Source organism: Haliotis rufescens, unplaced genomic scaffold (assembly GCF_023055435.1).
Source record: "Haliotis rufescens isolate VD_foot unplaced genomic scaffold, xgHalRufe1.0.p SCAF_8, whole genome shotgun sequence".
Classification (NCBI taxonomy): domain Eukaryota; kingdom Metazoa; phylum Mollusca; class Gastropoda; order Lepetellida; family Haliotidae; genus Haliotis; species Haliotis rufescens.
Window position 1 is genome coordinate 21,451,003 of NW_025964372.1, and position 14,596 is coordinate 21,465,598.

The 14,596-nt window shown below is 40.6% G+C and overlaps 1 protein-coding gene across 1 annotated transcript; it reads left to right on the forward strand.

Moving 5' to 3' along the window:
* Positions 1-6,389: 6,389 nt before the first annotated feature.
* LOC124115735 (protein catecholamines up-like) lies at positions 6,390-12,241 on the forward strand. Its single transcript, XM_046476837.2, has 3 exons — positions 6,390-7,358; positions 10,981-11,192; positions 11,852-12,241. The coding sequence occupies exons 1-3, from the start codon at positions 6,419-6,421 to the stop codon at positions 12,101-12,103; spliced, it is 1,404 nt and encodes a 467-aa protein (XP_046332793.2). The 5' UTR covers positions 6,390-6,418; the 3' UTR covers positions 12,104-12,241.
* The last annotated feature ends 2,355 nt before the right edge of the window (positions 12,242-14,596 follow it).

Below are 14,596 nucleotides of genomic sequence, written 5' to 3' on the forward strand. Positions count from 1 at the left end.
CAATTGCGTGGATCGCTGCTCATGATGTCAATCACTGGATTGTCTGGTCCAGACTCGATTAGTTACAGACCGCCGTCATACAGCTGGAATATTGCTGAGTGCGGCGTTAAACAACAAACAAACAAAACAAACATAAATGACACACTTACTCATATATATCATAAAATGAACCGAGGGGTATAGTACCATTTGCTCCTCAGTTTAAATATGGGAGGGAGATGAGGGAGCGGAAGCAGGAAGATATGGGGCCCAGCAGGCATCACGGGACCCCAAACCCCCTCGAGACAAACAGGAACATGAAATTAGTTATGAACGATCACAGTATATGTATAATATATACCATATGCCATATTTCATGAAATAAATCAATGATGTCAAAACGTTAAGTTTATTGTTTTGATTCTATTAGTTATTATTTAGATGTGCTTATCTAAAGCCAAACCAATGGTGACAGGTGGCAGGAGTACAAGCGCCCTGCATTATTTGCACTGTTAGATTGCTATCATACAGAACCGATTTCTAAAACAGCAAAGTAGTTCCGGAGTAAAACCTCCGAGGGTAAAACCTCTGCACACGGTCGTAAATTCAAAATGCCAATTACACCTGCCGAATCCGACTCCATTGGGCGCAAGTCAAAAGGATGATGAATATTACATGGAAATGAGAGATGACACCAGATGTTCGCGTAAAGGGCAAGCATGTCCTGCTCTATCGATAGCACACAGATATGTACCCTTGGCCGATCCTTTCATTCTGCGTTCACTATCACTGGGACATTGCTTTAAAGGGATTCTCATAGACGGTACGCCAGTTGAGAATCTAAGAATCGTATGAAACATGACAAGGACAGGCAGGTAAAAAGGATTCCTAATTAACTATAAAAGAAATGTGGTTCTGTACAATTTCGTTCAAATGTTGAGAAGAGTAACCTCATACAGTACATATTCCCTTATTAGCATGTAACAACCTACAATATAACTATTCCACTCAAAAGAAGTTAAGAACAACATATTCTTTCATATTACTATAGTTAATCTGTCAAGCCATATGGGAAACAGGTGTTCTTTACCTTATTTTGATTAACATATGTATATCGATCCTGTTAAAGTATCGACAATTATATCTTCGAAGGAACATTTATTAGAAATATAAATATGTAAGGTTGCCATGCTTTGGGTCTGCTGCCTTTTTGGCCAACAAGGACGTTGTTTATTATATACTTAAGTGTGAAGACCGCCTCCGTGGTCTAGTGGTAAAGCGTCCGCCCGGAGAGCGGAAGGTCCGGGGTTCGATCCCCAGCTGCGTCATACCAAAAGACGTTAAAAGATGGTACTTATTGTTACCCTGTCTGGTATTACTAGCTAGTCGGGGGCTGTGGAGTAGTCTAGTGGTCAAAAAGTGTTCACGCGTCACGACGAAGACACGGATTGGAGGCCCTATATTGGTTCAATGTGTCAAAACCATTTCTGATGGCCCGCGCCGTGATACTGCTAGACAGGCGGTCTAAAAGCATACTCATTCACTCACAAGGAAACAGCCTTAGCATTCATCAGAGGCGTACGTAAAATCTCAAATTTGACACACACACACACACACACACACACACACACACCACGTTCTATATTAACATCCCCGCGTCTAAATGTGGCAGAGCGGGCATATCATAACAGAGTATTAAGCATATACTACATCATAACAGAGCGGGCATATACTACATCATAACAGAGCGGGCATACACTACATCATAACAGAGCGGGTATATACTACATCATAACAGAGCGGGCATATACTACATCATAACAGAGTGGGCATATACTACATCATGACAGAGAGAGCATACACTACATCATAACAGAGCGGGCATATACTACATCATAACAGAGCGGGAATATACTACATCATAACAGAGCGGGCATATACTACATCATAACAGAGCGGGAATATACTCCATCCTAACAGAGTAAGTATATAATAGATCATAACAGAGCGGGCATATACTACATCATAACAGAGCGGGCATATACTACACCATAACAGAGTAAGCATATAATAGATCATAACATAGCGGGCATAAACTACATCATAACAGAGCGGGCATATACTTCACCATAACAGAGCGGGAATATACTACATCATAACAGAGCGGGCATATACTACATCATAACAGAGCGGGCATACACTGCATCATAACAGAGCGGGCATATACTACATCATAACTGAGCGGGCATACACTACATCATAACAGAGCGGGAATATACTACATCATAACAGAGCGGGCATATACTACATCATAACAGAGCGGGCATATACTACACCATAGCAGAGCGGGCATATACTACATCATAATAGAGCGGGCATATACTACATCATAACAGAGCGGGCATATACTACATCATAACAGAGCGGGCATATACTACATCATAACAGAGCGGGTATATACTATATCATAATAGAGCGGGCATATACTACATCATAACAGAGCGGGAATATACTTCATCATAACAGAGCGGGTATATACTACATCATAACAGAGCGGGCATATACTACATCATAACAGAGCGGGCATACACTACATCATAACAGAGCGGGCATATACTACATCATAACAGAGTAAGCATATAATAGATCATAACAGAGCGGGCATATACTACATCATAACAGAGCGGGCATATACTACATCATGACAGAGAGAGCATACACTACATCATAACAGAGAGAGCATACACTACATCATAACAGAGCGGGCATATACTACATCATAACAGAGCGGGCATACACTACATCATAACAGAGCGGGCATATACTACATCAAACCAGAGCTGGCATATACTACATCCTGACAGAGAGAGCATACACTACATCATAACAGAGCGGGAATATACTACATCATAACAGAGCGGGCATACACTACATCATAACAGAGCGGGCATATACTACATCATAACAGAGCGGGAATATACTACATCATAACAGAGCGGGGATATACTACATCATAACAGAGCGGGAATATACTACATCATAACAGAGCGGGCATATACTACATCATAACAGAGCGGGAATATACTACATCCTAACAGAGCGGGCATATACTACATCATAACAGAGCTGGTATATACTACATCATAACAGAGCGGGCATATACTACATCATGACAGAGAGAGCATACACTACATCATAACAGAGCTGGCATATACTACATCCTGACAGAGAGAGCATACACTACATCATAACAGAGCGGGCATATACTACATCATAACAGAGCGGGGATATACTACACCATAACAGAACGGGAATATACTACATCATAACAAAGCGGGAATATACTACATCATAACAGAGCGGGCATATACTACATCATTAGAGAGCGGGAATATACTACATCATAACAGAGCGGGGATATACTACATCCTGACAGAGCTGGTATATACTACATCATAACAGAGCGGGCATATACTACATCATAACAGAGTGGGCATATTCTACATCATGACAGAGAGAGCATACACTACATCATAACAGAGCGGGCATATACTACACCATAACAGAGCGGGAATATACTACATCATAACAGAGCGGGCATATACTACATCATAACAGAGCGGGCATATACTACATCATAACAGAGCGGGCATACACTACATCATAACAGAGCGGGTATATACTACATCATAACAGAGCGGGCATATACTACATCATAACAGAGTGGGCATATACTACATCATGACAGAGAGAGCATACACTACATCATAACAGAGCGGGCATATACTACACCATAACAGTGCGGGAATATACTACATCATAACAGAGCGGGCATATACTACATCATAACAGAGCGGGAATATACTCCATCCTAACAGAGTAAGTATATAATAGATCATAACAGAGCGGGCATATACTACATCATAACAGAGCGGGCATATACTACACCATAACAGAGTAAGCATATAATAGATCATAACAGAGCGGGCATATACTACATCATAACAGAGTAAGCAAATACTACATCATAACAGGGCGGGCATATACTACATCATAACAGAGCGGGCATATACTACATCATGACAGAGAGAGCATACACTACATCATAACAGAGCTGGCATATACTACATCCTGACAGAGAGAGCATGCACAACATCATAACAGAGCGGGCATATACTACATCATAACAGAGCGGGCATATACTACACCATAACAGAGTAAGCATATAATAGATCATAACAGAGCGGGCATATACTACATCATAACAGAGTAAGCAAATACTACATCATAACAGGGCGGGCATATACTACATCATAACAGAGCGGGCATATACTACATCATGACAGAGAGAGCATACACTACATCATAACAGAGCTGGCATATACTACATCCTGACAGAGAGAGCATGCACAACATCATAACAGAGCGGGCATATACTACATCATAACAGAGCGGGCATATACTACATCATAACAGAATGGGCATATTCTACATCATGACAGAGAGAGCATACACTACATCATAACAGAGCGGGCATATACTACATCATAACAGAGCGGGCATACACTACATCATAACAGAGCGGGCATACACTACATCATAACAGAGCGGGTATATACTACATCATAACAGAGCGGGCATACACTACATCATAATAGAGCGGGCATATACTACATCATAACAGAGCGGGTATATACTACATCATAACAGAGAGAGCATACACTACATCATAACAGAGCGGGCATATACTACATCCTGACAGAGAGAGCATACACTACATCATAACAGAGCGGGCATATACTACATCCTGACAGAGAGAGCATACACTACATCATAACAGAGCGGGAATATACTACATCATAACAGAGCGCGGATATACTACATCATAACAGAGCGGGAATATACTACATCATAACAGAGCGGGAATATACTACATCATAACAGAGCGGGCATATACTACATCATAACAGAGCGGGAATATACTACATCATAACAGAGCGGGCATATACTACATCATAACAGAGCGGGAATATACTACATCATAACAGAGCGCGGATATACTACATCATAACAGAGCGGGAATATACTACATCATAACAGAGCGGGCATATACTACATCATAACAGAGCGGGAATATACTACATCATAACAGAGCGGGAATATACTACATCATAACAGAGCGCGGATATACTACATCATAACAGAGCGGGAATATACTACATCATAACAGAGCGGGAATATACTACATCATAACAGAGCGCGGATATAGTATATAGTAACAGAATGGAGGAATTTTACCTTGTTACAAAATGGCGGTTATATACATTGTAACAGATGGAGATATGGTACAAAATAATAGAAGGGATATATATGTATTCACCACGATACTTCGTTTCGTATGCGTTTCTCAATATATTCAACCATTACACCTAGGACCTATATCCGCCACCATGCTTCGTGTGGGGTTATAGCGAAAACGGCACCTCAGCAAAACGTCGCCGGGCGAAAACGGCACCGATTGGCGAAAACGGCATCTCGACTCAAGCGAAAACGGCACCTCGACTCGACTTGTGGCTGTCATGATCTTCTTTCTTTAGCATTGCCTACGATAGTCGTAAGCTAAGATAGGTTTGTGAATCGGGGCCGAGTGGTTGAGAAAATTCCAACATGATTTTAATATATTTTATAGTATTCGCCTCCATCGAAGAGCATATCTATACAAACGCCTTAATATAAAAAAAAATTAAATATTTTATTCTATTTCTTTTATTTATTTATTTATTTTATTTATATAAAAAAAAATCAAATTTGAGGGTGTGTGTGTTCTAATCACTATGATTGCTACGGAGATTTTTTACCTTTTCTCTCAGTCTGACGCAAATCACGGAAGATTGATACAATCGGAACATTTTCGTATGACTTTATCTCCAGAGTACGAGTCATTTGGTTGACGGATCGTGAATTGACACATATTGTGCCTTGTGAGTACTCCAAAAAGTTATCAGAAAGTTAAACATATGATGCGCACGTAAAATCGCCATTTAACTACACATGTACCCGGCCACTGACTTCGAGGATCTTGGTCACAATTATATCATCGGTTCGGTCACACTAAAGTAATCATTCATTAATGCTGTTTCAGGGATTTTCGTTTAAGTGACTACGGCAGACAAATAACGTTTGCCTTGTGTGAACGATTTTGATATAGATCTAATATCAAAAGAAGTATTGATAGATTTTTTGCCCTCGCTCATTACGTTAAGCTTATTCATATAAAACATGTGATTGAAAATCAACAACATATATCACGGTACGATTCCACCCTGTGAGAATTTACTCGTTCTTTGGCTGGTGCATTGACAGAAAGCCACGTGTATTTGTTGACATCACTCGCAGCGCCACCTAACGCCACGTACACAAACTCGTGTCAGGTTCCAAGATGGCTGCTCCCAGTGTGAAATCACGTTACCGGCTGTTAATGCTTTCAGTGTTAATTTTTGGGTTTGTTTTGACTAATATCATTAATGCACATGGACATGGTCACGCTCATGACCACGGACACGCTCACGATCATGGACACAGCCACGACCAACCGGCTTCTTTCAAATACAGCAAGCAGGCAAACGAACAACAGGAAGATGCTCATGGGGGCCACGGACACGCTCATGATCACGGGGGACATGGACACGCCCACGACCACGGGGGACACGGGCACGCCCATGATCATGGAGGGCACGGCCACTCTCACGGGGGTGGACATCACGAAGATCACACAGAGGAATACAAGAAATGGGAAGACGCGAGACCTAAGCCCCCAAAAGCGAAAGAAACAGACTGGCTCTTATGGCTCAAAGCCATTGGTGCTACAGCATTCATAAGCGTATCACCGGTTTTCATATTGCTTGTGATTCCTCTCGATAACACATCCGAACATGAGTCGCTGCTGAAAATATTGTTAAGTTTCGCCTCGGGTGGTCTCCTTGGTGATGCCTTCCTTCATCTTATTCCACATGCAGTGTCCCCTCATTCTCACGATGGGGGTGACCATGGTCACTCGCATGATCACGGACACTCGCACGAACATGGTGGACATAACATGTCGGTTGGATTGTGGGTACTTGCTGGTATAATCGCCTTCCTCATGGTTGAGAAGTTTGTCCGATTTATTAAGGGGGACGGCCACGGCCACAGCCACTCCCATGCCCCAACCCCTGCCAAGCCAGTGGAGAAGAAAAAGGCAAAGACAAGTGATGATGAGGGGGAGAGCAAGACGGAAGAGAAGAAGAGTAAAGGAGAGAAAAAAGAAGATAAGAAGGGAGAGAAAAAAGAAGATAAGAAGGGGGAGAAGAAAGTGGAGAAGAAGGAAGCTGTTAAGGAAGGTAAATCTTCCAAAGAACATACGTCAGTAGATTCATATCAGTATGATCACATAGCTACAAGGTTAGAGACCCGTGAAGATCCAGGGTAGAATAGCTCTTCAGCAACCCATGCTTGCCGTAAAAGGCGACTAGATGACACAACTAACAGGATCAGGTGGTCAGACTCACTGACTTGGTTGATGCATGTCGTTGTATCCAAATTGTGTGGATCAGTGCTCGTCATATCAATCACACCAGACTCCATTATTTCCAGACCGCCATCATATAGCTGGAATATTGCTGAGTGCCGCCTTAAACAACAAACAAAAATGCAAGGTTAGATTTGAGGAAATTACAGTCTGTTGGTTCAGCAGGTCACTGGCCTACATTCAAATTTGAATCAAGGCTCCAGAAAATTTTGAGCCTTTGAATATTGACTCCCGTTACCATTCACGTTGGGTATTGATAGTTTTCTTTCATTATATTGTTACTCCTTTGGGTCCAGTCTATTGGTATTTTTACAACAATTTTTCACTTAGTTCAGCTTAAAATGGTGTTAAGGTGCTTTCTAATTTGTATCTGTTCAATGCTAGCCGAAGTCTGTAACATGTCGCCTAAACTCTCAATGTTCAGCAATTTACATGTCTGATTAACAATAAGTGAGCTTGCGTCTTTCTAATGCATTATTCACTGCAGTAGAGTTCATGTATGTGTGATGCCTACACTCGATCAGTCCAAAAAGTTCTGTTAAGAAATACAGTACATTAGCCATGTTAGCTGAAAAGGCTACATTGGGTATTTACTAGGGCTCGGACGATACACCAACTGTGTGATCCAATACATATCACGATACATTGTTCATGATCCGATAAGTGTCACAATACTTGTATGTACTCTTATCTGTGGTGCGTAAGCCATCTTTTGCATAAGAAGGATGGCCAATACCTGGCAGTGGCACACTGACAATTTACAGCTGGCAGTGTCAAATATGGCACAATGTATTAAAATATTTACTTTTTCACTACTAAATTTAATTACTAATTGAGGTTGGTGTAACAGCCATTAAAGTAAACATTTAATGTATGAATCGATATTTTTTACTTAGTGTGCGACTGTGATCAATACTAGTATCGGGAAGTAAAATATCGCGATCCACCGATGCATTGGTGTATTGTCCCAACTTAGTATTTTCAGAGTGTTGTTATGCTATTGGGTTTTTTTTTCAATTTTTCATGCATTTTCAACGTTATTTGTGGAATGGTGATTTGTCTTGGGTATTTGATGCAAAAATGCAGATTACCATGATTACCTGGAGCTCTGTTGAACAAATCCAGTATTCTTCCTGATGTTTGTTAACTGTTGAAGACAATGAATCCCTGTTAATCCAGTGAACTGTTCACCATTGTTCACAGTGTAACCTCCCAATTTAACAGATTTTCAGGTTACCAGGATTAACGAGTCATAGCTTGTAGTGTAGAAATGGTCTTTTATATACGAGCAAGTTTACACAGAAATCAAATCATCCAGGTGTCCCGACTAACAGGGTTTCCCTGTATTACAGTTGGAGATAGTATGTGAAAGAACAGCTGCAAACTTGGATTTGTAACACTTTGAGCCATTCTCCGCTTGCCCGAGACTCACCTCTGCATTATTTGTTTGTTGTTTAATAAGCACTCAGCAATGTTCCAACTATGTGAAAGTGGCCTGTAATTTATCAAGTCTGGGCCAAACAGTCAAGTGATTGACATCATGAGCATCGATCTACTCAACATTGCTCAACTGGTATACAATGACATGTATCAACCAAGTCAGCAAGCCTGACTACCCAATGCCATTTGTTGCCTCTTACGACAAGAATCTCTGCATTAACAGTTATTTCCAAGAGAAACTTTATTAGTAACCTATGTTTACTGTCATAATCAAAGTAATCAATTTATTATCAGTAGGAAACAAAGCTTAGACCACCATGAACTAAATCCAACTAATTCACAGTTCAATTTTGATCCAGTTGATTTTGAAGTAGGGCTGGGATGGGTAACTCGGGTACTCGGGTTCTCGGGTCGGGTGGGTCCTGAGTAGGACCTGGGTACCCACAGTACTACCCGTAATTCACAGTTCAATTTTGATCCATTTGATTTTGAAGTAGGGCTGGGACAGGTAACTCGGGTACTCGGGTCGGGTAACTCGGGTACTCGGGTCCTCGGGTCGGGTGGGTCCTGAGTAGGACCTGGGTACCCACAGTACTACCCGGACCCGTGGTTAGTAAAATATTGTTTAATGACAAAAAGTCACTATAGCTCAGTGGTTACACTAATGGTCCCATTTCTTTCTGACAATGCAAACATTCCTTTTGACCTGTATATGTTTGAGTAAAGATAAAGCTTCAGTCAACTTCAGTATACGCATGATTTGATCGTTTCATAAGAGACCACATAATAGACATATAGTCTCTTATGAAACGATCAAATCATGAGTTTCAAATCAACCTCTTTTTTCATACATGTATCTAAACAGTTTTTGCCAGGGCTACAGTTAAACTATTCCCAATTAGACATTGTGTTCCCAACTCTTTGAGACCTGCAGTGGGTACCCGGGTAGGGTCGGGTTATAGGGGGTTGGGTACCCGGGGAGTAAATTTGGACTCGTCCCAGCCCTAGATCCAAGTGTACATGTGATGACTAGTTACTGATTTGCAGTATCACACCCTGTGGTCTAAAAACGTCATTAGTCAAGTCCTCGTTAGGACCCAATCTCATTAAAATCAGATCTTAGTTCTCGTTATCGCTAAACAAAGATCTGAGTCACTGAGCCTGACCACCCCACCACCTGCCTTGTACAACATGCATAGGTTGCAGAGGACCTATTCTAACCCAGGTCCTAATGCAATCTCATTAAAATCAGATCTTAGTTCTCGCTACCGCTTAACAAAGATCTGAGGTCATCCCATTACGGGTTTCGTCAGACCGACTTTGCGCGAATTTTGACCGACCAATGGAGGAACTGACAAGAAGTCGACATTAGCCAATCAGAAAGCAGCTTTCTCGTGCTTTACAGCACTAAATTCAAATTGGCGACTATGCTTCGAAACATATTTTGACAAATTCTCGATTAAAAATTTTAAACGTGAACAAAAGAACATGGAATGGCAAATATATGGTCTAGATTGTATGGATTCAGTCGTTAAGCCTGTACCTTTCGTTCGGAATACCCTGTGTTTAAGTTTTCGAGGTTGTATGATTAGAAATCACATTCCGACTGTCACTTTCATGATCTGGTAAGCGAGGCTCTGATTGGTCGGATGAAAGGTCGTTCTGACGTGACCCATAATGGGATGTCCTCAGATCTTTGTTTAGCGGTAGCGAGAACTAAGATCTGATTCTAATGAGATTGCTTTAGGACCTGGGTTAGAATAGGTCCTCTGCAACCTATGCATGTTGTACAAGGCAGGTGGTGGGGTGGTCAGGCTCAGTGACTTGGTTGATGGTGTTTAATCATACCCTGACTGTTAAGATGATGCTCAGAATAACAATCACTTGATTGTCTGGTCCAGACTCGATTATTACAGGCCTTCCTAATATTGCCTGGAGTCAGCACAACATACCATTTACTTGCACTAACTTTTGTTTTCTGTATTTTGTTGTAGACTCCGAGCAAGGGGACATCAAGGTGGCTGGCTACCTTAACCTGGCCGCTGACTTTGCCCACAATTTCACTGATGGTCTTGCTATAGGTGCTTCGTTCTTAATCAGCCAGAATGTCGGTATTATCACCACCATCACCATATTCCTGCATGAAATACCCCATGAAATTGGAGATTTTGCCATCCTTGTCCAGTCTGGTTGCACAAAACAGAAGGTAATTGAAATTACATATGTGCTGTGAATATACGGACCAAAAAATGTTAGGGATCATGAACATTTATAAAATTGTGTGTTCAGTCTTAGATACAAACAAATATCCCTTCAAATAATTGTGATCCGTGATGTTTTGTTTGGATAGTTTGGCTGGGAGACAGATTAGTTATCTCCCTTTAGCCATCAAAGTAGTACTCTTATCAATCTCAATAGGATGAGATTTTAGTGCCTGCTACTGCTTCACAAAGATCTGAGAACATCCCATTACAAGATACCTTGTTAAAAGTGGAATCTAGCCTAATAACAGGCACAAAACTGTTTACAGATCTAGGTGACATCATCTAAATGTAGGCTATCTGAACCTGCCATGATTGCAACAGATTAGAGAGCACACAATAGATCTGAGTCATTTTGTAAATGTCTTCTAGTCAAATGGATACCATTTTGTTCTTTAGGTTAGAACTAAATATCCATTTCTAATTGAGGAATCACTCATACAAGGCTGTGATTAAGATTGTAGATCTATGCAAAGCTTGCTTTTAGAAGAGGAATTTTGATTAACTCATGAACAAGAGAAATTTTCTCGAAGAGAAATAGAGATAATGTCGACACGTGGTGGACGGGTCCAGGGTATATATCATATATCTCTCTCTGTTTCAGGCCATGATGCTTCAGTTTTCTACAGCAATAGGCGCCATGCTGGGGACTCTTTGCAGCTTATTTGCCGAGGGTATCGGTGATGTTGCTACAGCCTGGATCCTCCCCTTCACAGCAGGGGGCTTCATCTACATCGCCACTGTGTCTGTTATACCTGAACTACTTGTGGACTGTAAGCTCAGCCAGTCAATCAAAGAAATTGGAGCCTTACTTGTAGGAGTATATATGATGGTTTTGATTGGTCAATTTGAGTGATTGACAGGTGTCTTTAGCCAATGACTGGTACTCGTTCCTAAACAACTCAGGTTGTTGATAATGGATTTGATGGATCTGTGTTACAATGGTTTCTGTAGAGTTTGTTATTTTGAAAAGAAATCATAAACAAGTTTACAATAATTTTTGAATTGATGGTTATTTTTCAAAACTCGTACAAACTTCGGTATTTCTCTTTTTTATTGTTATTTTTTCAATTTATGTCAATGCAGATACCATTCCAACAGCTTTGTTAAGAAATATGAAGTCTGATATTTCGCGAAGTGTTGAAAGGAATATTAGTAGTTTTAAAGTGTAGGGCACAAGTCATTACTGATTTGTTGGGTCCCATCCACAAAGTGATCTTCTTTATGAAATCAATGGTCTTTCTTTGAGTATGGGAATTGCAAAAGTCATGGCGCTTATGTCGCATTGGGAAACTGGAACCATCCTGTAGATTTACTGTTACTGTTGTATCAGTGGGTCCACTGTGTGTTCACTGTCATATCTTGTCTCTTGTTTATCAAATTAAAAGTCAGATATGGAATATGGAAGCTGGAATATTGCTAAAAGCGGTGTAAACCCAACTCAATCACCAACTTAGTTGAGATAAACAACAGATAGTTAACAGCAAAGGTCTTATAAGAGGGATTTTTTTGCTATGTACTTTGTTAGTCTTGCATGTTGCAAACCAAGTCTGAAGTATTAACATGCTGTTACTCCTTAGTATTGTACCTGTATTTTTTTTAAATTTGTGCATGTATCTTGACAAACAACTACTGAATTAAAATCATTTTCTTATCATGGTCTTAAGATCATATCATGCCTATTGGTAATGCTCATTACAGTACTGTACAAAAATAACTACTACTTGGACATGTTAAACATGTTAAACACAGATCGACAGTAGTATATATATATAGCGTCGTGCTAAAATATGTGAATGTTTTTCTGTTGAGTGTTTATGGACTGTCATTAGCATTGACAACTTGATATAAATAATGTTGCAGAAAAATGGTAGTTACTTTTGAGCAGAACTGTTCCTATGATGTCAAACAGATATTTGCACATATTTTGAAATTTGTATTTATGTGGCGTGTAAGTAAGGGGATATGCATGAAATGCTGTTTCATTTTTGCTTTTTAAGACATTCAAGATTCGTATGTGTCTAGTTGACAGAGATGTTATGATATAGTTGGTGGAGATAGCTGCAATAGGTGTTTGAACTACTGATGAACCTGGTCAGTCATTTTGGTACTTTGAACTTTATTTATTCCTCTAGCTTTTCTTGAGCTGTTCCCTTAAAATACACCCTTAGAATTATGCCATGCATTGGCTTTTGGGCACAGCTAGTCCAGTGCCACAATTCATTGTCCAGATTTGGAGCTAGTGGGTTTGAATCCAAGATTCACCCAATACTGATAATGATGATCCTTGGTTTGACAGCACCAACCCAAGGAGGTGGAAGTCTATGACCTGTCACCTGGGGACATCCCCCCACAATAAGATGACATACCATGGGGCCCTTGGGGATTATGGGTAAATATACAGGTCCCGAGCAACCCATACTTGTCGTAAGAGGATCAGGTGGTCAGGCTTGGTGACTTGGTTGATGCATCCCATTGTATCCCAATTACGCTCATGTCACTCACTGGATTGCCTCGTCCAGACTCGATTATTTACAGACTTAAATCATATGGTTCGAATATTGCTGAGTGCAGTGCTAAATAACAGATCATAACTCCAATATATCATGATGCAAGTGTAGTATTGTAAAAAGCGGTGTGAAACGGCTCAATAACGACATGTATATTGGTATCATCATTTTTAGGTTATCACATGTCATCTAACATGTGGTCAAACCTAACACTGACTGTGTCTCATGTCTTTCACACCTTCCAAGACTTCACATGGAATGGATGTCATCTCATGTAGATGAGTGGTGTTTTGCTCGCTCAGAACTTCTCTGAAACAGGATAAATTAGGTTGGGGGGGGGGGGGGGGGGGGAGGATCAGGAGATGACAACAGTTATCACCAAGGCAGATATTACTTAACATGCCATGAAGGGAAGACTGTGTTCCATATACCCCTCGCACCGTAATTTTGCAGTGCCAACGTGAATATTGATTTGTTTTTAAAATTAACGTAAAAAATATATGGCAATCCCTAATCTTAGGTTTATGATTGTGCCATCAACATTTGTTCTTGTTGTATGTAGCTTCTGATAATACTGATTACTGTATGTCATAGCTGATTGATGTCCAGTGTTCAAATTAATCCTGAAAGAAAAGGGGTCCTTGTCGTAACCCTAGTGTTAAAGATGAGGTATTTAAGATTTAGGAGTCAAATACTATAGCAGCAAACCTTGATGACCCCAGAACCCCCTTAATTTTGAACACTGGATGTGTAGTGAGCACTTGTTTAAGAACTTGTAAAGTTTCTATGCTGAAACTTGTAGGTAGAGATTAAGTAGGGTGGTGGGTAGCCTAGTGGTT

What these genes read in the sequence shown, in the direction of transcription:
- LOC124115735 (XM_046476837.2), top strand. Translation starts at nt 6,419, where the DNA reads ATGGCTGCTCCCAGTGTGAAATCACGTTACCGGCTGTTAATGCTTTCA. An exon ending in GAAGGAAGCTGTTAAGGAAG is followed by an intron (nt 7,359 to 10,980) that starts GTAAATCTTCCA and finishes ATTTTGTTGTAG; the next exon opens with ACTCCGAGCAAGGGGACATC. An exon ending in CTGGTTGCACAAAACAGAAG is followed by an intron (nt 11,193 to 11,851) that starts GTAATTGAAATT and finishes TCTCTGTTTCAG; the next exon opens with GCCATGATGCTTCAGTTTTC.